At 37.1% G+C, this 21,668-nt stretch overlaps 1 protein-coding gene across 3 annotated transcripts in view; it reads left to right on the top strand.

Moving 5' to 3' along the window:
* Positions 1 to 21,668, top strand: part of ELP4 (elongator acetyltransferase complex subunit 4) — a 147,689-nt gene that overhangs the window by 24,962 nt on the left and 101,059 nt on the right. For all 3 annotated transcript variants that reach the window (XM_021279806.2, XM_005499390.3, XM_065065433.1), the window contains 3 exons: positions 4,552 to 4,683; positions 8,470 to 8,609; positions 17,552 to 17,636. In XM_021279806.2, coding sequence (XP_021135481.2) covers positions 4,552 to 4,683; positions 8,470 to 8,609; positions 17,552 to 17,636 — 357 coding nt within the window. The remainder of the gene's footprint in view (positions 1 to 4,551; positions 4,684 to 8,469; positions 8,610 to 17,551; positions 17,637 to 21,668) is intronic.

The raw sequence follows: 21,668 nt of genomic DNA, 5'->3' as shown, positions 1-21,668 counted from the left end.
TTATGTACAAAGCCTGCTAATTGGCCATGGAGTCCACAACCACCAGATCCAAGAATATGATTCACGATACGTTTGCTTTAGAGCAGAGGGTTTGTTGGGATTGAAAATTACATGGCCGTGAGACCTAATAGCCCCAGAAATGTTTTAAGTTTCAGTGCATCGTGTGAACGTGTTTCTTGCGTATGGAAAAGAACATGGTACATCTAAGAGACATGTTCTTCAGCTGGAGATGGTAGTTATTAGGTAAATGCATTTGGGAGAAGCAACTGAGGAAATAAAAGTTGGTTTTGGTGTGAGAGTTCTGCAAGTGCTCCTGGTTCCTGCTGTGGGCAGCAAAGGATGGAGCAGCACAAGGGAGGTACCAAGTCAGGGCTCTCTCACGTTGTTTGTGTGCATTTAGTCACGTTTAAAGAATCATTTTATAATTACAGAATCACAGAATGTCAGGGATTGGAAGGGACCTCGAAAGCTCGTCCAGTCCCATCCCCCCGCCGGAGCAGGAACACCCAGATGAGGTTACACAGGAAGGTGTCCGGGCGGGTTTGAATGTCTCCAGAGTAGGAGACTCCACAACCTCCCTGGGCAGCCTGTTCCAGTGTCTGTCACCCATAATATACTGTTTTTATTGAGTCAGAATAAAGTAAAAATAATAAAATAAAAAGTGAACTTTATTGGCCAAAAAAAAAAAAGCAATTTCAGGTGGGTACTTAGACAGGTTTTCATGTCTAACAGCCAAAATGCGTATCAGCTTCAGGTGAAGCCATTTTTCCTTGATCTCTTAATCTGCTTCATTCTTAGCAACAGTTAAGGCCCACCACAGTGCCTAATTGTCTTGCACTGATAGTGTCTGTCTCAGATTGTTTTGGACTGAGCTGCTCCGGTGTCAACAGCTGGTATTTGTAATGTCTCCTTCCATGCAGTGCCAGGTACGGAGGTTTTGTTCTCTGTTTGACTGGAAGGCAGGAACTTTTTTCAGTGTAACATGAGGGTCTTTAAGTATTATAGCTTGTACTTTATCAGTAAGACTTGGAGAACCTCTTGCCCCTTATTGTCTTGACTCCTGTTCTATTTTAGCATAGAATACAGTCTCTGTGTAAAACATTGTGTGTGGTTATATCAAAGCAAATGTATGTAGCTAAATCTGCCTCTCTCAAATTTGTCTTTGCCAATAATTATATCATAATAATGAACCAATAGTATGAGTGACAGGCATTTCCATTTCTTCTAGAGAAGAAAAATATTAAATAGCTTTAAGACAAAATATTGGTGCTGGTTTTCTCTTTACTTACAGTAAAGGTGAATGGTAAAATATACCATTTTCTGGATTTCAGCTTTGTGGATGATGCCAGAGCACGATGAGGGAGCAACTGATTGCATCTGTGGTGGGATCTGAAACAGGGGCAAACTCAGGGAGTTTGAGAAAATGCTTAAGCAGTATTTCCTGGTCTCTTCCAAACTGTGGCTGGCACCTGTTTTCAGAAAAACAGAGGTTACCCACCACTATCAAAAGCTACAGGGAACCAGTTGATCTTGGTGAAAGACGGGAAGAGATACCTGGAAATGTTTTGGCCTGCAGAATTATTCCATTACAGAATTCAGTTTTTAAATTAAGGTTGATTTTCTTTATTTTTTTATTACTATAACTGAGCAATATTTTGAGATGGTCACATATCAGCAACTCTTGACTGGAAAACAAAGACATTTTTAACTTAGCCAGCTTACATCTATGAATAACTCTATTAGGAAATTAAGTCTGCATAATAGTCTAACTGTTCAGTAATTTGCTTTCCAAATAACACCTCAGTCAGAAAATAAGATTAATTAACTCTTTCTTATGGACACGTGAGTTAGAAAATTAGAGATTCAAAATAACATCTATCTTCCTTTTTAGAAAAATCCTTTATATAATGCTCCTAGAAGTAAATGCAAATAATTGGTATCTGTATACATGTGAAATGCATTGGCGTGCTTGTCGGCTCATGTTTGTATTTATACTTTCTCAGAACCTTTCAGTGAAGTGTTCTGTTTTCCTTTTCTTTTATCTGTCAAAAAAGCTTTGCTTTTGGTTTAAAAATTTCCGTCTTTTCTTTCTGGGTAGATATAAAGAAACTTGGACAAAAGTAAATTTCTTCTTTTTTGCTGAAGCATCTGTTATAAATCTGTACATTTAACAAAACCTCTAAATACTACCTTAAAATTATAATATATGTGTAGCTTTCCTACCCATGAAGCTTATTTTCTTCTAACCATAGCAATAGGGGTTTATTGTGTACAAGTGTAGCTTTTAAACAAGCTGTAAGAAGTCTGAAAATGTAACTCTGTACTTAACCATTCTCATGAAGAGCCTTTACTGGGCTCCATTTGCAAAAAGAAAGTAACTAAAATTGTTTGCATCTTCAGCTTACCTGCTGAAACACAGGAGTGCAGTTGTCCTATTTCTGCAACTTTATTGAAGTAACTGCTTAAAGTTTTTGTAGCTTCCATTATGTTTTATCTTGGAGGGTGTACTGACCACTCACTGAAAGAGAGACAGAAACAACTGTCCTCAAATTCGGAATGTTTGTTCTCAATTTTGTCAATAATTGGAGATATTATGTTAATTTACACTAAAATAATGATGTTCATAAGATTACATATTGAACTCTACTATATGCAGGTTTTCTGTCCTGTATTCTTTAATACTGAATTAGGTCCAGAGAGGTTCTCCTGCCCCTCTACTCTGCCTTGGTGAGACCACATCTGGAATATTGTGTCCAATTCTGGGCCACTCAGTTCCAGCAGGACAGGGAACTGCTGGAGAGAGTCCAGTGCAGGAAACAAAGATGATGAAGGGAGTGGAGCATCTCCCGTGTGAGGAAAGGCTGAAGGAGCTGGGGCTCTTTAGCTTGGAGAAGAGGAGACTGAGGGGTGACCTCGTGAATGTTTACAGATATGTAAAGTGTGAGTGTCAGGAGGATGGAGCCAGGCTCTTATCAGTGACAACCAATTATAGGACAAGGGGTAATGGATTCAAACTGGAACACAAAAGGTTCCACTTAAATTTGAGAAGAAACTTCTTCTCAGTGAGGGTGACAGACACTGGAACAGGCTGCCCAGGGAGGTTGTGGAGTCTCCTACTCTGGAGACATTCAAAACCCGCCTGGACACCTTCCTGTGTAACCTCATCTGGGTGTTCCTGCTCCGGCAGGGGGATTGGACTGGATGAGCTTTCGAGGTCCCTTCCAATCCCTGACATTCTGTGATTCTGTGATTGTGTGAATTAGTTTAATACTAGACCCAAAATGGATTAATTTAAACGCTCACTGTTTTTTTCTCTCTGTGTCTGTCTGTACACGTCTGCCTACATAAACCCATTAATATCATTTAGATGTTTATGGTCAGTATCAACTCTGCCTGTGTTCCGTGGTTCATGTGTATCCCACATGTCAATCGAGATTCTTCTTCTACAGTTTTTAGATATATTTATTTTGTTGTTTATTTATTTTTATGGCTTAATACCTAATAGCTTGTAACAGAGATACTGGCCAGCTTTATATATTTTTAATCCTTGAGACTGCATCTCGGTTCTCTCTCAAGAGTCTTTGCTTAATGAAAACTTAGTTTGCAAATAAGTCTTGATCTGTTTGAAGCAGATAGAGAGTTCCTTTCACAGGTGGGTGATAAAGTTGGGTCAGAAAACTCGGTTGCCCTTCTTTCTCCTAGCAGGTGTAGAAGTCCAATGCATAACTTCTGAATGCTGCCCTTGATATCCACCCAGTGCCATTTACTTTTTCAGCGATGCGACAGAGGTAGAAAGCAGAAAGTTTGTAATCAAGCATCGTTCCTCATCTAGGTCTAAATTAAAGCTGCAGTTCTGTCCTCATAAAACAATTCGATCTACCTCTCTGCAATGCTTTTTGTTTGTTTTAAAGCCAGAAATGTTTGCATTAGAAACTTATAAAAATTCCAGCATTAAATATTTACCCCTTCCTTTTAGTCCCTTGTTTGTGCTCATGAGGTATCACTTGTTTGTAGATGTCGTATCCGCAGAACAGAAATTCAAACCATCCTATAACAGTTGTTTTTGTCTTGTGTCTGTAGGCTATTGTGGTCTGTTGAATACTTTTGAAAGATTTACAGAAGCTAACAAGGAAATCAATCTTATTATCGAATAGGCTTAAATTCACTACACAGGGAACTAATCTATTCTCAGAAATGGAAGAGTTTAGGTAAACATTTAAAGAAAGATTTAAAAAAAAAAAAAGAAGAATATGGCTGCTGCTCAAGATGTGTTGCTTGTGTAAAGTATACGATGTGATATTTCCCTTCTGCATTCTCTTATATTTTTATAATTCATTTTTCTGATGATAATTACAATTTTTCCCTTGCTCAGTATTAGTAAGAGCCAGTCTTTCAGAACAGTTCTTCTAATCAAGTTTTGTTACAGAGTTTACAACTGTCCGTTATATGAAGATAAATAACAGTATCAGCTAACTTTTGGCAGGGGGGATCAAAATCCGAACTGCCATTTCTACTGTAGATAGCTGACTTTCTTTCACTCTCCACATGTAGGAACTTCCAGCCCCTTTGCTTGGTGATACCTACAGAAATGAATTGAGAGAAGAAACAACAGCCGTTAAGTCTGAGGAATTTCAGGATGCTATGAAAATAGCTTGGCGCTACCAAAATTTACCAAAAATAGAGGTAAGTGGCATTTCATACTTTTTTCCCCTTGCAGTCAAAATGAATTTGCAGAGCAAATGCTTATCAGTAGAATCTGGGCAACAGAGCTGCTAATGGACGGTGTTACAGGATTGCCTCCTGAGGGTAAATTTCCATATACCGCTATGTTTTTTGGTTATTGGAGATACAGAGAGAAAGGCAATTTGAGAGTTTGCAAGAACTGCGAAACTTAATACAGACAATATTAATTTAAAAGTAAAAACATTAAAGTGCCATGGGATTTTTCACTGACTATTGTTAAATTGAGGCAGATTTTTTGAAAGTTGGAATAATTCGGTCACGTAGAAACTTTGCCCAAATTCAGTTGTAGACCAATTACTTAAGAAGGTTTAATCAACAGTACTTACAAGCTCTCTGTAGTGAAAGTACTGTGTCAAGCAAGCTCTTGACCTGCTTATAACAACTAAAGTAAGCTCTTGAGATTGTATCAGCTTCACTGTCACTAGAAGCTCATCACTGTGCAGGGAGAATACAAGAAATAAGCCCAGTGGTCAGTCTTTCAGAATTTGCAGTTGTTAGTGTTTTATGAACAAAATATCTCCCATGGCTGGTGACTTTCTTATTTAAACCACTGGCACAGTCAATAAAATCACAGCATTTTTCAGTATCCTGAACAAAAAACTTGTTTTGTCTATACATTTTAGCCTACACTTATAAATTCTGGTTTAGATGGAGTCATAACTGCCTAGTAAGTTCAGTCGTATTCTTAAAAAAACATAATTGGAATGTGACAAAATGATCTTACAAGGCTTGGCATGTTTGGTTTTCTGTGAAATTGCACAGACATGGCTATATAGTTGTGTCAGGAAAGACTTATATATGGTGACATGCCAAATCAAACAGCCTCTAGGGTAATAATATAATCTCATCAATTTTAGTATTGTGGAGCGTATTGTGCCACTCTGAAGCACCCCCCAAATTTGTCTGCTTTAAAATCTAGCAGGATTCCTCATACAGTGATACGGAAACATTTGCATGTCATTAACAAATAGTGTTTTGATGTTATAACAGAACAGAAAGCATCGAACCCAGTTACATGTGCACTTGTCCTCTATAACTTCATAGAAGTAATCGCTTTGTCCACTAATATAATATTTCTCTATGATACGTAATGTACTTCCCTTTGATTATTGAAATTTGATTATGCAAGATGGAATAAACGGATCAGTCTTTCTTGGGGTGTTCCCCTTGTTATAATTGTAGCTTTCTGAAATGGATGCTGATCATTCTGTATAGTTGAGGTACAATATGTTTCATGTATATGTTAATTTTTTAATTAAAATTTGCAAGTTAAAGACTAATTCTTATCTATCTGTACCTAAAATACTTCAGAATATTCTAATTAGTGAAAACTAGGTTTGAAATTCGTATTTTTAAATATTTTGTAATGCAGGTATCATAAACTTCTGGTTCTATGCTAAATTAATTTGACTGGTGAATACACTCCATTGAGGAAAAATCAGATGTTGCCTCGCAGCACCCTGGATGTTTAGTATACTTAGTACTATCGTTTAATTAACAACTTCAGTTGTGATTTGTCATTTAACTTTATTTTGGTGAAAAAAATAACATTTCAAGGCATATTTTCTAAACTTATTGAACTAATAAACTAGTACATTTTCAAAAACAACTGTTAAGTAGTTTCAAGTATGAAAGAGCAAAAATAGCTTTCCTTTTAACTAGAACTCTAAACATGTTAGCAGAAAACTTTCCTGTCTGATATCTGACTTTATATGAGGGAAGAATGCTGAGTAAAAGCTATATTGTTGGTGCCTAAGGTAGTTTTTATTTCTGAGTAATGAAGAGATTTTCATTGATAGTTGAGATATTCCTTTCCCTTTTATTAGACCATATATGGACTAGGTAGGTAACTCACTTTTGTTGTTATGCATGGTATTTATATTTGCACTCTTGTATTACAGTTTCTCTTTCCATATTGCATATACCTTGTGTATCAGAAAAAGAGAGATGTTTTATAAGAAATCTGTCAAGAGTAGCAGGCCTTGTTGTGCTTGATGTGTCTTTGCCAGTTTGTTACTTCCATCTGAACCAGAGATTCATTTCATTTAAGCTGTGGAGTGTATGGGTCGCCTAGTTTGCAATGCAAGACAGTGTGAGGGGTTTTTTTCCTCTTTTCTTTTTCTTTTTTTTTGAATGAGCTGCTTATGTTCTTGGGGCAATATATAAACTGTCACAGCATGAAATCAATTTTCTGCCTTGATTCATCCTAAATCTGAGATTTCTAGCACATTAGTATTGCAATTAGAAACATTAACAGCAGACGGTAGCATAAAAGCCCGCTCTGCTCACTGACAATTTAGTGTATTTCTCCTTGTGCAAACCAGGAATCCGGGAAGGAACAGGCTCGAGCCTCCAATCCACTAATAAATTTATCAGATCCAACTTAAGAGGAATGGCAAGTCTCTGCGTCGCGCTCTCCACGGTCGTTGTGCTAAGGCAGATTATTCATGCTTACTTGATTCAGGTAGGCTTTTTGCAAGCTTCCCCGCTAAGCCTGGGAATGCAGTACACTGAGGCCTATTCAGAGGCTTCTGACATAGACCGAGCTTTTATTGCATGGTGTTTTATTATAGCCAAATCCTGGTCTCCACCCAGTTTGTAGGCGCTGTGCTCATTCTTTTGAATCAAGAGAGGTTATCACCTACCTTAATCCATGTGGCAGGGTGGATTAAGGACACCAATGTGCCTCAGGATTCTCAAAGAGGATCCTGGAAACTTCTTGTTTCTTCTTTTTTGCTGTCTTTACTAAACTCTATTGGGCCTCAGTGAGGATTTGCATCTGAAATGGGCAACCTGGAGCTTTCCTCAATGAAGACATCAGATCAAAGTTCAGTTAGTCAAGGCCTTTCTAAAACATTAAGGGGGCTTGGAAGTACACAATAAAAAGATGAGCTCTGGCAGAGATTGCAGTAAAAACATTCTGAGCTGTAATCCGGATAAAGAATAGATTATAGGCCAAAGAACAGCCCCTGTTTAAATTGCTTTCAGAATCCTCGTTTTAAATAAAGTTACATTTTACATTAAATATATTTAGATTTTGATAGATTGTTATGTTTTATTAGACTACTTCTTTAAAAATCAGAAGCTGGTAAATAGATTGGAACACTGTCTGAGAGAATGTGTTTTGCTGTCTTTTTTTGAGTAGAACTCATCTACCTCTTATGACTAGATATACATGAGCAGTTCTGTGTTTTATTTAATTAAAAACTAATTATTTGTTTTAATGAAAACTTTGTGTTTAGTTTGATTATTCTATTGTTTTTGTAGGAAAGAGACTGTGTTACTGTTACAATTTATCTTCTCTGATAACTGACCAGGCCTAACATCCATTAATAAAATAATTTTAAAATACTTACTCCAAATTATTCTAATTAATCTTAACAGTTGAATATTTTTCTGTAAGCTGAAGCATGAAACAAAATTGTGGAAATACATAGTGACTGCTTTCAGAAACCTAACTATAAATACATGGCCATGTCTGGTATGTTGGTATTCTTTCCTTTTACTGTTGTGGTAGTTATTAGCAAGACCAAGGTATATGAAAATCACCAGCTTTCTGTAATAATTGGAATTGGAGCTAAATAATTTGTTGCTCAACACACGAAAAACTATTGGCATCCCATCACTGTATTAATTCACTATACCTATTGTCATTCCTGTATATAGCAAGAACAGCAGATGTTTAAATGGAGGAGGTGATTGTAATCAGACTTCTCGTTTCCACAGACCAGCCCGACGACATCTACGAAGTTTGGCCATTATTATGATGTTTCTAAAAGAATGTCTCCAGAACTGTTTCAGTCCGTAAAACAGCACAGATTTTACCTTCCTGAAGAATTGTCTTCACAGCCAGAAATGAAAACATGGTAAGCTGTAATACCACATGCTCCTGTTGCGTGTTCAATTTTCATCTGCACATTGGTTGTAAAGGATATTTTCGCATCCACACTTGCTGTGGAAGATCCCACAGCCACGCGTGGCTCCCCAGCAGTTCAGCTGTTGTTCTGGTGTCGATGCCACACACCGCGGCTGGCGGCAAAGCTGCTGTGGCACAGGGACAGCTCGGTGTGCCGGCTCCTTGCGCCGTGGCAGGGACAATTAAGGCAGACGTCGCTAGGACAGCCGAGGACGCAGCTGTGTGTTCAGTCCAGCCTGCTGACAGCCAAGTGTGGGGACTGGGGAAAAGCACGACTGTCTGTCTGTGACCTGCTCCCTGGGCACCCTTCCCCATCAGCTTTCGGAGACGTGCGTGTCAGGTGGCTATCAGTCGTAGGAAGATATCCACGCAGTTTTAAGGGCTAAGAAGACAGGCCATCCTTGACCTACATAGCTCGAGATGCTATATCAGATTAGTTTATTATGTGTCTTACTTCTTACATCCTACAGCTTCACTTGAGGAAAATGCAAAATGCTCTGAATAGAATTACAATCGCTAATTGTGTCTTACACAACACCCTGAATTCCAGAGAAAATCATAAACTCTTCTCTGAATGAATAACTTATAGTTTATGTCTGTCAGTAATGAATTAAGGAAGACCAAGAGAAAATGAGTGACAGTAGCAAAGACTCATATTAGCCTGTAGCACACATGTCCATTGTATCTTTCTTGGAGACGTTTCAAGTCAAGTCAAACATCAGATAACAGACTAGCAATCTCTTTGTTCAACCCAGTCACTTAATTTATATAATATCTAGGTTTTATAGATCCCAGTGTATAGGACCAGCTCCTGGAAGCAGTGGTATGGTGTGCTTTATTGCGATTGATTTTTGTTACAGCACACTCTAAACAAAAAGAAGTACGGTATAAAACACCTTTCTTAGAGTTGTAGAAAAGCAAAAGCCAAGTCCCTTTGTAGTTTGTTTCTGTGTTATGTGGTCCAATGTCAATGATCATTGTGATGATAGAGCAAGAATAAAATGTAAGATCTCTGCTTTCTATACTAAATATTTGAATCAACTTTGAATATTATTATGTATAATGCAATTTCTTTTTTGGCAGCAGAGCCATAGAGGGTAGACACAGAGGCATCTGACAGACAGGTTGCAAGTGCTTATATTATTATTGAGCAATGTCACTCCCTTTCTGTCTTTTCTCTAGCTAACTAGAATGTCTTATGACTCTGGGCTTGATTCCACTAACTATAGGGCTATGAAGTATTTGTACATTTACATTAAAACCAAATCAACTCATATGTATAGTATAAGAAATGGACTTTCATGCATTTCATTTTGTAAGCCTTGCTTAACTCTGATACTTTCCTAGTATGCCGTCCTCATAAAAGTTCATCATTCTTGCCATATGAATTCTCTTCTTATTTTTAGTTTCAATCTAACTGAAAAAATAGATTTAGTTAATTTGCTTGGCCATTGGGTTGAGTTTCATTTTCCTCAATTTTTTTTGAATTTGAATTTAATTTGTATTGAATTTGTATTTAATTCAGAACATTCTCTGTCTCGTACAAGGTGGTTAGTTCATTTAATCACTTAACTTACTTCATTGATATTTTGTTATTGGTATTGGTCATATTGTTGATGCATAAACTTCTGATATAAATGGCTTTTATGAAATGCATTGGAACTGCAGAAAAATTGTTGGGTACTATGTAGGGCTGCTCTAAAGTGTTCTCTGTAGAGCACAGAGTGATGAGATGATGAACATGACCAAATAAAATGGATTTTGGAAGACTTGTCTCCTTTTCTTCTCTAATTCTCTGCATACCCTCAAAATGGCTCTCCTTCAAGAAACCTCTCCTGAGGAAATCAAAGAACTGGGAGTCATGGAATGTACCAAAGTAAAAGACAATCACCATTCTAAATGTCATTTTCTTAGGCCACAATTGATGCGATAAGGGACAGGGAGGAATAAAGAACACATTGGGAATAGTGAACTCTCAGACAGGAATCTGTGGGAAGTGTGAAGGGATGTGTGGGATGTGTTTGTCTCTTTCTTCATTTACAGTAGATCATTTGGCTTCTAACTTTGATTATTGACTTCCCTGACCACAAACACCACTGGTTGTGGATTCCCTGGATTAAAAAAGGCTGCACTAGGTCAAGGCCAAGACAAGGTGAGAAGAGAATTTTTCAGAATTACAGCCTCTGAAATTAAGCTTATTTCTCTGTAAAGAAATGGAAGATTTAAGCTCTTCTTATAGGGTCAGTCAGTTTTTACTTACATTTAAAAAATAACCTTATTTCAGTTTCTATTCATCAGTGTTGTATAACTGCAGTTCTTCAAAAAAAGATAGTAGTGCGGAAAAGCTGCTTTTCCCATTCATCCTGATCCCCAAATTGATGTGCATCTAGCAAAGTTAATATCAGCAAATTGGTCTGCTCAATTCACAAAAAGATAGACTAGGTTAGAAAATAATTATTTTCAAACTGGGATTTAATGAAGTTTGTTGGTAAAACATAAAGAATTGTCAAAGTTCCACAAAGACAAAAATGATGTCTGACTTAAAGGAGAGGAGAAAGTTAAGATGTCTGTGGGATAGCATCAGTCCTCCAAAGAATAGCAGAAAAAAATAATATAACCTATTTGTAATCTTCTAGGATAATTTCACCCAGTATGCATTTCCTTTGTTTTCTTATGGGTATTCAACTGGGGTAGAGTCAAAAGGCTCTCAAATATAACAGGAGATATTCTGCATTGATAAAGTCTGTTATTATGTCAAAGGAGGAACATAGATTGGTTTGACAGTTTTCTTTTTGTCATGTCGATTGTTAAATCCTTATCTTCTAAATAAGCTGTCACTGAGTCACGGTTAAACCTGAGTGAAATATCAGGCTTTATCCCAGTGTTGGGTCTGGTAATAATCTGGTACTAATTTGGCTTGATAAGTATCCTGAGGAAGGGGTATCTTTCTTGCAGTCATAACCTCAAATTTGGAAAAAAGGTAGAAGGAATAATTGTATGCAGATTAGATGATAGAATGAGAATTCAAGAAGATTTAGGTCAGTGATCTGGAATAAACTACATGGACTTCAGTGAAGACGTGCCAAATATCTTATAGGAGGAATAATTAATTGAATAAATAAAATAGTGTAGCAGGTCTCCAGAAGAAGATCTGGGGTTATACAGTATATTGAACATAAAATATATTAGCAGTGTTGTATGATTAATGCTACTGATTTAAAAAAAAACATGGAGGTGATAAACTGGAATTTAAAGTGGACAACATGCAAAGTGCTTCTGTTCTGCTCAGCCATAACATGGATGGATCCTTCAAGAGAGCCCGGGATCAGTTAGGGAAGGCTGTGAAGATGGGTGTACGTCTGGAACCTGCAACTGAAGCACAGAAGTTCTTTAGACAGGTCTCAGCAGAGTCTTGAAGCATGTTAAAAACCGACATTCAGAGGGTAGTGACTGTGTTGTCTCCTGAAGGTAGGACGGGCAGTAATGGGCTACAGTAAACCAGCAGTAGAAATACAGGCTGGAAATAAGGACATATTTTTCTGACGATTAGCACGAGAAGAAGTTGTCTTGCAGACACAGATTGGGATTATTGTGGAATCTCCATCACTGCAAATTTCTAAGGACAAGTTAGGTAAATATCTGTCAGGGATGGTTTAGATGTAGTTCATCTTGCCTTGGGGCAAGCAGATAGACTACCTGACCTCCTGAGGTCCCTTTCATCCCCATTGTCTGTGATTCTTTAATACACATTAGTCACAGTGTATTAAATCCAATACTAAGTATGAATGTTACCAATTATTTCACTGCTCTCAAAACGTTTATGCTCTTACAGAAACCCAATGGGCTTGTACTGTATTTTTTACCAATACTGTAATGGAATTCTGAAGGAAGCGTTCCTTTCTCTAGGAAAGAAAACAACCTCACAGTCCTGTCAGGATCATTTCATTAAAGAAACTTTATAAAAGGCGCAGGGAAAGGATATTATTATGTGGGCATTAGTGTTTGGAAAACCAATACAATGCTTCTGGCTTCTAAAGCTAGCTTAAATATACCACAGAATAGTAAAAATTTCTGTGCTCTTGATTAACTAGACAATGATTTGGAAGAAAAGTATTATTATAGTCACAGTTAACCCTTCCAATAGAAGTCAGCAGTCTGGATGAGACCTCACCTGTGGTTGCCTGAAGGTCCCACTGAGAGCCTGAACTCTGACTTGTTTTACTCCATGTTACAGTGAACTGGGAGAATAGACATGGCTGGGTTACGTGTCTCCACTTAGAGAACGTAATTTCTTAAAATTAAGGTTCTCCGACTATGGTCTTAAATGCATAGCCAAAAAAACACCTGGTCACATCACGCTGATAACATTTATAGCGTTGCAAAACCTCTATATTCTGGCTGACAGTACCTCAAAGAAAATTATTGATAGCCTGGCAGGAACTAAAAAAAAATGTTACAAAAATGACTTGAAATTCAGGAAATCTCTGAAAATATTTTTTTAAATTTAAATTATCAAAAGATTGACAGAAAATATCATAACACTGAAAGCTGATGTTATACAAATCTTTCAAAAATAAGGAGGCATTTCTAAGAAAGGGGGTAGTTCCTTACTGAAACAATTTACATGAATAGGCTGTGTATTATGGGATGTTTGTGAAAGATTTCTTGATTTCCTAAAGGGTGTACTTTGCAAGGTATGTATCAGTAAAGACACTCTGAATGAAATTTTGTTAAGCTGTGTAGGAGTACAGCCTAAAATCAGTGATGTGGGTTGTTTTTTTAAAGAAAATCTAAGAATGTTTTGCTTTTGTCACTAATACATAGAGGTTAAGAAAGAAGTGGAAACTGATAGTTTTACCTAGTATATAATTTTCCGTAAGTAAATGGTATTGTTGTTGATGAATGAAACCTCTTTATAGCATCAGAAGTTGCAAAACCTTAGGAATTAGCGGGGGTGGGGGGAAGAAGAACTTTTCCCTCTTCTCAAAATGTTTCCACATTATTTTAGGTAGCATGATCCAGTCTAAATATGTGTAATGGTTGCAGTTCAGGCTGAAATAAATTGTTACAGTCCTGTAGCTACAGCCATTGAAGAGGCACCTTAAATTCTGTAATCATCGTGGAAAGTGTACCCAGCCCAGCAGACACGTTCTGCAGTGACAAGCTGGTAATTGTAAAGAGAGATTTTAGAAGCTCAGCACTTTTTAGATTAAATTATCATATGTGCTGATGTGAGCAAGTAATTTCCTAAGTGTTGTTTTTTGGGGTGGGTTTTTTTCTGTTTTCTTGATAGAGACCTCTTACTTTTGTATGTAGTCAATGTTTCTCAAAGAATGTATCTTATCTCTAATTTCTTAGCTACACCTTGAATTCACCTTGCTGACCAACCTTTTCCCTTTTTCAGTTAGCGGATCAATAGCTTTGGAGGCCTTGGGTTTCATTGTTCCTCCTTGAAATTTGGAACAGTTCTCTTCCCTCACCTTTCTTTCCTTTGGGACAAGATGAGGAACAAGAAGAACAATCCTTTGCTCTCTTCTTCTTTTACCATTCAGGGATGTAACATGAACAGATTATGTGGTTAAAGCAGAAAATAATGGACAAGTAATGGATGTACCACATTTTCTTGTGCAGCTTATGCTGTCCTGACAGAAACAGTGAATATGATGGACACGTATTTTATAATACAATCCTCAGAAAAATAGTCCTGCATCTTCTAATAAGCAAGGTCCTTTGCGTAATGTTTTGTGGCCTAAAAACCATGTATTTGGCAAAAGAACCAAACCATCTTGGTGCTTCTGCTTCTCTAGCATCATATTATAAAACCTGTTTTATTTAAATTGATCTTCAGTGGGTGAACTGTCTCTGCAGTTGTTGCCAAGGTCTGTTGCAAGATGATTGTTTCCCTTGCAGGATCAGAGATGTAGAGGCTTTATTTATGCTAGAAACTCATGGCCCTTTTTAGAAATCATGTATATCTATACATACGGCCCTCTTGTCCTGTTCACATGAGCGTTTGGCTTCTTTATGGACTTGCAAATAAATGAGATTCTTTGACTGATCAGACAGAACTAAGTGATTGACTGACTTCTTCCTTTGCAATGAAAGATCGGGTTTGGAGGTTCTCTACATCATTTGTTCACCTCAGAGTTTTGATCAATCTTTGCTGTGTTTTTGTACACGTGTATCTGCTTTCTGAGGGAGGGAGCTGAGAGGTGCTGTGTTTGCTTTCCATAGTTCTGGTACCTGATGGCTAAATGAGGTGGTTAAAAAAGGGTCCCCTTTTGGATAACCACTCAAGATGGGTGGAAGTTCGTCACCCCATGATAAACATCAATTGAGAGCAGATTGGGAAGTCTGTTCTCCTAAAGGAAGTAGTAAATGGGACTGGGTGCTTGGTGCCAAAAGAAGATATAAACCTCCTCTTTCTTATCTCATTATGTTTTATGTTAGGGAAGGGTTGTTATGTCCTGGCACTAATGCCGGGACCGGGTGAAGAGGGTTGTGCAGCTGACAGCAACTGGTTTCTTTGGTTGTTGCTAGGATACTCTGGTGTCCTTTTCGTTACATTGCTAAAGCTGGTACTTAAGAGGAAGGCAGAAATATCCTGTGTAATATCTCTGTATTTTACAGAAAAGTCTTCCTTTCTATCCCTCTTACTTTACTTCTGCCCTCACCGTTCAGATGCAGTTCCTGAAAGTTTGATACAAATAATTAATCTGTATGTTTTCAATAGTGCTAATAGCTTTACCTTAAGAATGTATATGCTTTGGAAAATAAAAGAAAAAATGTATCTCAAGTCTAGATGCACCAATAAATTTAGATAAAACAGGTTTAACTGTCTTGCCTAATGGGGTCTCCTTATACATAGTAAGGCTATTTGTCATACCCTTGATAACCAAACCTTTGTTAACTGCTTAGAAACTATCAAGAGAGAACTCAGAGGCTCCGTTGTAACCGGGATACCTTCTTGCCAGCTCCTGCTTTATCCTTTGCTAAATTGGTAAACAAACAAAAAAAGAAAGAGTAAAGAAGGAATTGTTTAAACTCATTATCAGAATTAAATGGTGTTTGGTAACAACGCCAAAAAAAGGACTAGAAATTAGAAAATAAAAAATATCTTATTTCCTTCCTTAAATATAATTTCAAGCGCTGCCAGAAGGGTAATGCAACCTGGTTTTATAGTGTTTTCACAATGTTTTTCATGTCCTTATTTACATAGTGGGGTTCAAATTCAAGTAAACCATTAATATTTTAGCTGGAAGTAGAAGAGCACCAATTTTTACATTTAAATAAAAAAATCTGCATGCATTACATTATTTTCTTTATTTCTTCCTTTGCTACAAGTCTTTTTCTGATGGATCAATTGAAGATCTCTTTTGTTCGTTTGTTTTAATTTTAGGGCTCTCTAATTGCTCTCTCTAGGGCTACTGCTTTAAGTATTTTATTCTTGAAAGAAATATAGAGTTCTGGGTTAATGGTGTAAAAGAGTGATGTTTGTAATTCTTAAGTGCTTCTCAGAAAACTTGTCTTCTCTCCTGTGCAAAGGGATGAAAGCAAATTTAATTGGATTTATTTAGATGTTCATTAGCAAATGCTAAAACTATTATCCAAATGTATTTTACTAAAGTGAGGAGAATATTTTCATTAATGTTTAGGCCGAGTAACTTTTCAAGGTCCCCTTCAACTTGGGCTGTTGTCAGGCCAAGCATATAGAGTTATTGCAGCTAACAAGAATATTTTTAGAGGCAAAATTTTCAACATAACCCATCATATTTCCCAAGAAGTACACAAGAGGGTTTGAATCTATAACCCTTGGTGGCGATTAGTGAGACTAGAAGGAAATGCTGAAGCTACACGTGATAAAAGGGCTTAAACTTTCAGCCTCAGTGAGGAACCTACATCAAGTCCAGACACACGAGCCAGTGTGCTCAGTAGGATTTAAGACACCAGTGTGTCTCTTTTGAAAGTGAACAGCCAGCTTGCTTTTGTAAAGTAAAAGTGACAACTTTCTGGCCTTTCTATGTGTTATCCTGTGGGCTGGAGAGTGTGGCTGGGATGGGTGTCTGATGAAGTGCCTTGGATGTGCAGGAACTGGAGTTTCTAAGATTTGAGGAGAGAATTTGCTGAACTTTCATTTGGTTTTAAGTGTGCTTAAATCTATTTTTAGCCACTGGGGTTTTGTTTGTTTGTTTGTTTGTTTTGTTTTTTGGCTTAATTTTATGATATATTTTCTAAGTAATACATAAATTCTACCTCGCAATTCTGCTGTCGTGCAGATAAAGTGGTAATAACACCTGTAGCATATGGACACAAACTGGAACCGTAGCATAGTACAATGTATCTTATGCTCTGGTGCAGTATCAGAAAAAGAAAAAACAAATCAAACTAATGACCTACATGAACATTTTAACTGTGGAAATGTTGGCTCTTTCATTTTTTTGTTCACTTTGATTGTTTTAGCAGTTGTATATATGAAGGTTTTCAGTAATAGGAAGTCAGCTCTGTCAGGGCATTTAACCGGGTGTATGTGGAGTAACAATTCAGTAGCTCTTTGTCAGTTATAGGAGTTTAGTTCTGTGCTGTGCTGGTTTCACCTTTAAGTTGCTACATTAAATCATCAATCTGCTAGATGTGAGCCTCACATAATTGTTATTTTTTAATCTCTAGAGTTAAATGTCTGAGCACTGAAGTAGTTAACATGAAGCAATCACAGCAGATTTAATGTCAACTTTATTCAAAGAGGGTTGGGTTTTTCTTCTATGAATGTTTTTCTTGTATATGACACTTTCGGACTGAAAGCTGCATCTGCTTATATTTATTTTTAATACAGCTGTTAGAAACATACAGGAGAGTATTAAAATGTGTTACTGAACTGTTTCTTCTTACCAACAGGAACATGAACAGTGCTTATGCAAGGCTGCTTCAATCCATCCAGAGGATCATTTACCAGGAAGGGTTTGATGGCTCTGATCCCCAGGTACTGAAGACCTTCCTACTTTGCTATAACCCTGTAACTAGTGCTGTTTTCTGAATTTTCTAGGGTGGCACAACAAGGTCTTGGACAAAGTAACAAGGATCAAGCTGTTTCTAAGCACTGCTAAAGTAAACAAGCAAAGTAAATAGAGTGTGGTTCATATTTTAATGTGCATTTGGAGTTTTTACCTGTTACAGATGTGCAGACCCTGTGAGAAAAAACTATAAGCCAACATTAGTAAAATGCATATTCTGTGCAATTAGTTTATAGATGGATTGCCAAATATAACGTAATGAAGTAAAACACATTTCCCCCTACAGTATTTTTTTTCAAACTATTGCATTAGCAATAATGCGTTCAAGAGAGACTGAACATTTCATCTTAAGCTTTCAGATTTCTTTCAATGTTGTTTCAGCTGGAGTGGAGTGAATTTTTTAATGAATTAAATGGTGTACATCTTTATGTAGCCACCATTGAGACACAAGTAAAGAAATACGAACACTATTTCAACTTTACAAATCAAAACAGCTTAGACTTGTTAAGATCTCTCTATTCTTCATATGTGGTACTATGGGTAATCAGAAACATTTTAAGTGTAACAACATAAGCTGAAAGCCCTTTTCTAATTTAAGTAGTGCCCTATTATTCCTTCCCATATTCACTAATATGTGAGTCTTTTGCAGTTGATGAAAATAATAAATTATGCGTATTGATGCTTAATTGATAGGTAATTATCTTTATTGTTGTACCATATAAGTGTTACTACAGTAGAAGTTAATTAGTATAGCTGCTGGAGAACCTCAAATACTATAATACCAAACTGTGCTATTACTAGCTGAGTATCTTAAAAATCTCCTTTTACAGGGACGATATGAACACCCTGCCAGCCCCCAGCCAGCAAACAACCTCCTCCTGCTAGTTATTTTTCTTATACATTATATCTGATGGGAAAATAGCACCTTTGTATATGCCTCATTTTTTAATCCACGTGTAAAAAAAAATAAAGGTGGGCCAGCTCAATATTTTTTTATCTTTTGCTTGCAAGCAAGGAAAAATTAAACATCATGGAGAGATGTTTTCCATAATTGTTCTTCGTTGTTTCAAGTTGTCTTGCTAGTGTCAGTAAAGCAAAACCAGAACTTTAACTCAGACGAATTTAGAAGTATTTTTGCTAAATGGAGTGTATGAGGTTCTGAGGTGCAGCTTTAAAAGTTTGAAGATGGGTCCTTTTTCAAGCCAATTTATCTATCTAAAAAGTCATTAGCCCTTGCATCGTTGTTTCTGTTTCAAGGGAGGTGGTGCGTATGATTTCCTGGAGCAGGATCTTTCTTTTAAGATCTCTCTTTTTCCCATGCGTCATCTTTCTTTGTACACTCAAATTTTGTACATTTAGAAGCCATATAATACACACCCCTTAAAAATATGTCCAGAGTTGAAAGTAGTTATGGCCCAGAATCCTTAGATCTTTTGATTTTCCAAATCTATGAGAAATTCACCTCTCTCCTACTCTGTATCCCCTTCTATTTACTGAGACTTCTGAAGTACTTTTCAAGTAGCCAGATATGAGGATTGTAGAGTAAGGATCAGCCTGTTATTTTCTGGATCTGTGTCATTTCCTAATAATAGTAATAATAATAATAATAATAATAATAATAATAATAATAATAATAATAATAATAATAATAATAATAATACAAGTTTCAGGGAAGTTTGTGCATGCATGCTCTTCCCTTTAGGTAGGTCCTCTTGGCAGTAGCTTTCATCAGGTTTGGAGAAAACTGCAAGGGCCACGATGTAGCAGGGAGGTACAGAACTTTAGAAATATTTACTTACTGACTTTAAGTAGACCCATTGATCACTGTCTGTGAATGACAGAAGTTGATGCCATTAATGCTTCAGGTTTTGTACTGTGAAGAATAATCCTTCCAAAGTCTCTAGACTCTGGAGGTCTGGAAATGTGCTGCTTGTTGGATCTGGATTCAAAGGAAAAATTTAACCTAACTGGTAAAGCTTTAAGAAATGTTTGGCTACTTTCCCATCAATATGACACTGATACTTAGACTTGCTACTGCTTTTTATTGGCTTCTCTTTATCTAATACGGGTATTTGATAAAGAATTTGGAGAAAAGTGAGCAGAAGGTATCTCACCCCAGCTGACAGAGGTTTGACACAATTAGGAAAATTAGTGAAAATAACCATTAGGGGCTTAGTAGACCTCTGATGAAATCGTCCAGCATCTCTAGGGCCTAGTGTGATTAGTTAACATTAATGTTTTATGGGACCATCTGCTCTTGGCCATCATAGATTAATATGTTTTTACTGTCCTGCCTGACGTTGTGGGCCTTAGTACAGTAATTCCTGTTTGAGGTATTAGGCTATGGAAAAGTTTGGTTGAATTTACCCAAAGCAATAACCTCTTTGTTCACACTTACTTGAACATCTTTGCCAAGAACTATTTGGGAATTCAGGGTCTGAATGACCTGTAACCTAGAAATATCCACATTAGTTTTACATCCTTTTTCAAAGCTCCTGGTAACTCTTCGATGCTGACCATTAAGTATTAATCCTTTATAAACTGAGCATGGTTTAAGGTCATACAGAGTAACATATTTGTTTCAGAATTGTGGGGGTTTTTTTCATGTTTGGCAACAGAACTTTCACGGGCAACTTGATTTCCTTAATATATTTTTGGTGTACTTAGGAGCTTTTCTAACATTTCTGGAATAAGCCATTTGGCCTTGTGGGCCTGACAGAATTACACAGGTAGAATTTCTGTGAGTGGCCAAAACAAATGCATCTGATATTATCTGGTGTGTGAGTAGCTTTATCTTTTACAGCTCTTACGATTTAATATCGTGAAACAAGCGTCTGTCATCCTGTATCCAATAAGACAACTGAAATTCTGATAGAGATTTTTCTCTGTTGGTGTGTTGTTTTTACTGATGTTTGTCATAGGAAAAGACATTTTTCTCATTACAAAAGTTTCTGTAAGTTTTATGGGGTTCTTGCTCTGAAATTTTGAAATACCAGAACACTTTCTCTGCATGATCAATACCTGTCATATCTGTGTAAAACAGTTCTATTAAATGCCTGATTTTGTACTATTGCTTAAACACGCATCAAGAAATGCATTAATCTGCTCTGATTAGAAGTCACTAGAGAATATTAGACTAGTTTCTATTTTTCTTTTTAAGACTCTGAACATCTGAGCTTAACAAATATCAGACAGAGAATCAGATTGTGACGTATTATCCTGTACTGTTGTCCAGATCTTCGTAAAGTGGTGTCAAAAGTTAACTTCACATAAGTAAAGCCTAAAAGCCCGCAAAGCCCCAGACTGAAGAATCCGCCCGAGTTGGAACACAGATCGTTTTCACAAAGCGTGTTTCAATAAATGAATTGGCAGCTTGGCTCGCTGTGTCAGCCGCGAGCGTTGGGTCAATGCAGAGCCATGTGGTACCGACTCTGCTTCACAACTGGGGCTCTGTCTGCCCAATATGGAGCAGGCTGTGTTGTAAAAGTAGCCTCTTGTCTTGTCAAAACCTTTCCTCTGGATTTCCAGAGCAGCTGTGCAGTGTTTTGTGCTTGGTAGTTACTGTTCCCTCCAGCCACAATTCAGGGTAGTAGAAATGAATATCTACGGTTTATCAAAGCACTTCATTGTGATGAGAAGTACCTGGAAGCTTTGATTTATCTAAACTAGTATTTGATAGATATATTTACTTTAAAGAAAATAAAAAACTGGCCTTTAATGTGAACTCAGAACTCTAGAAATGCGTCTTTGATCACCTTGTACAGGATCTCGTTCAACAAGGGTTCTCATTGTCTCTCTCTCAGCTGAGCAATATATACCTAAATAGCAAATATACCTAAAACCCTTCTCCAACATCACCAGGAAAGGTCCGGTCAAATAAGCAGACATGAGATTTGTCATCATGAGAGGTGACATTTTAGTTTGCATAAACAAATTACAGCTCTGCCTTCAGAATTTTCCCCCTCCATTGGATGCTCTTGTGCCAGCATCCTGCAGGGCAG

The sequence above is a fragment of the Columba livia genome, chromosome 5 (genome assembly GCF_036013475.1).
Source record: "Columba livia isolate bColLiv1 breed racing homer chromosome 5, bColLiv1.pat.W.v2, whole genome shotgun sequence".
Taxonomy (NCBI): Eukaryota; Metazoa; Chordata; class Aves; order Columbiformes; family Columbidae; genus Columba; species Columba livia.
Note: the sequence above shows the minus strand (reverse complement) of the source record. Positions and strands in the feature narration are given on the sequence as shown.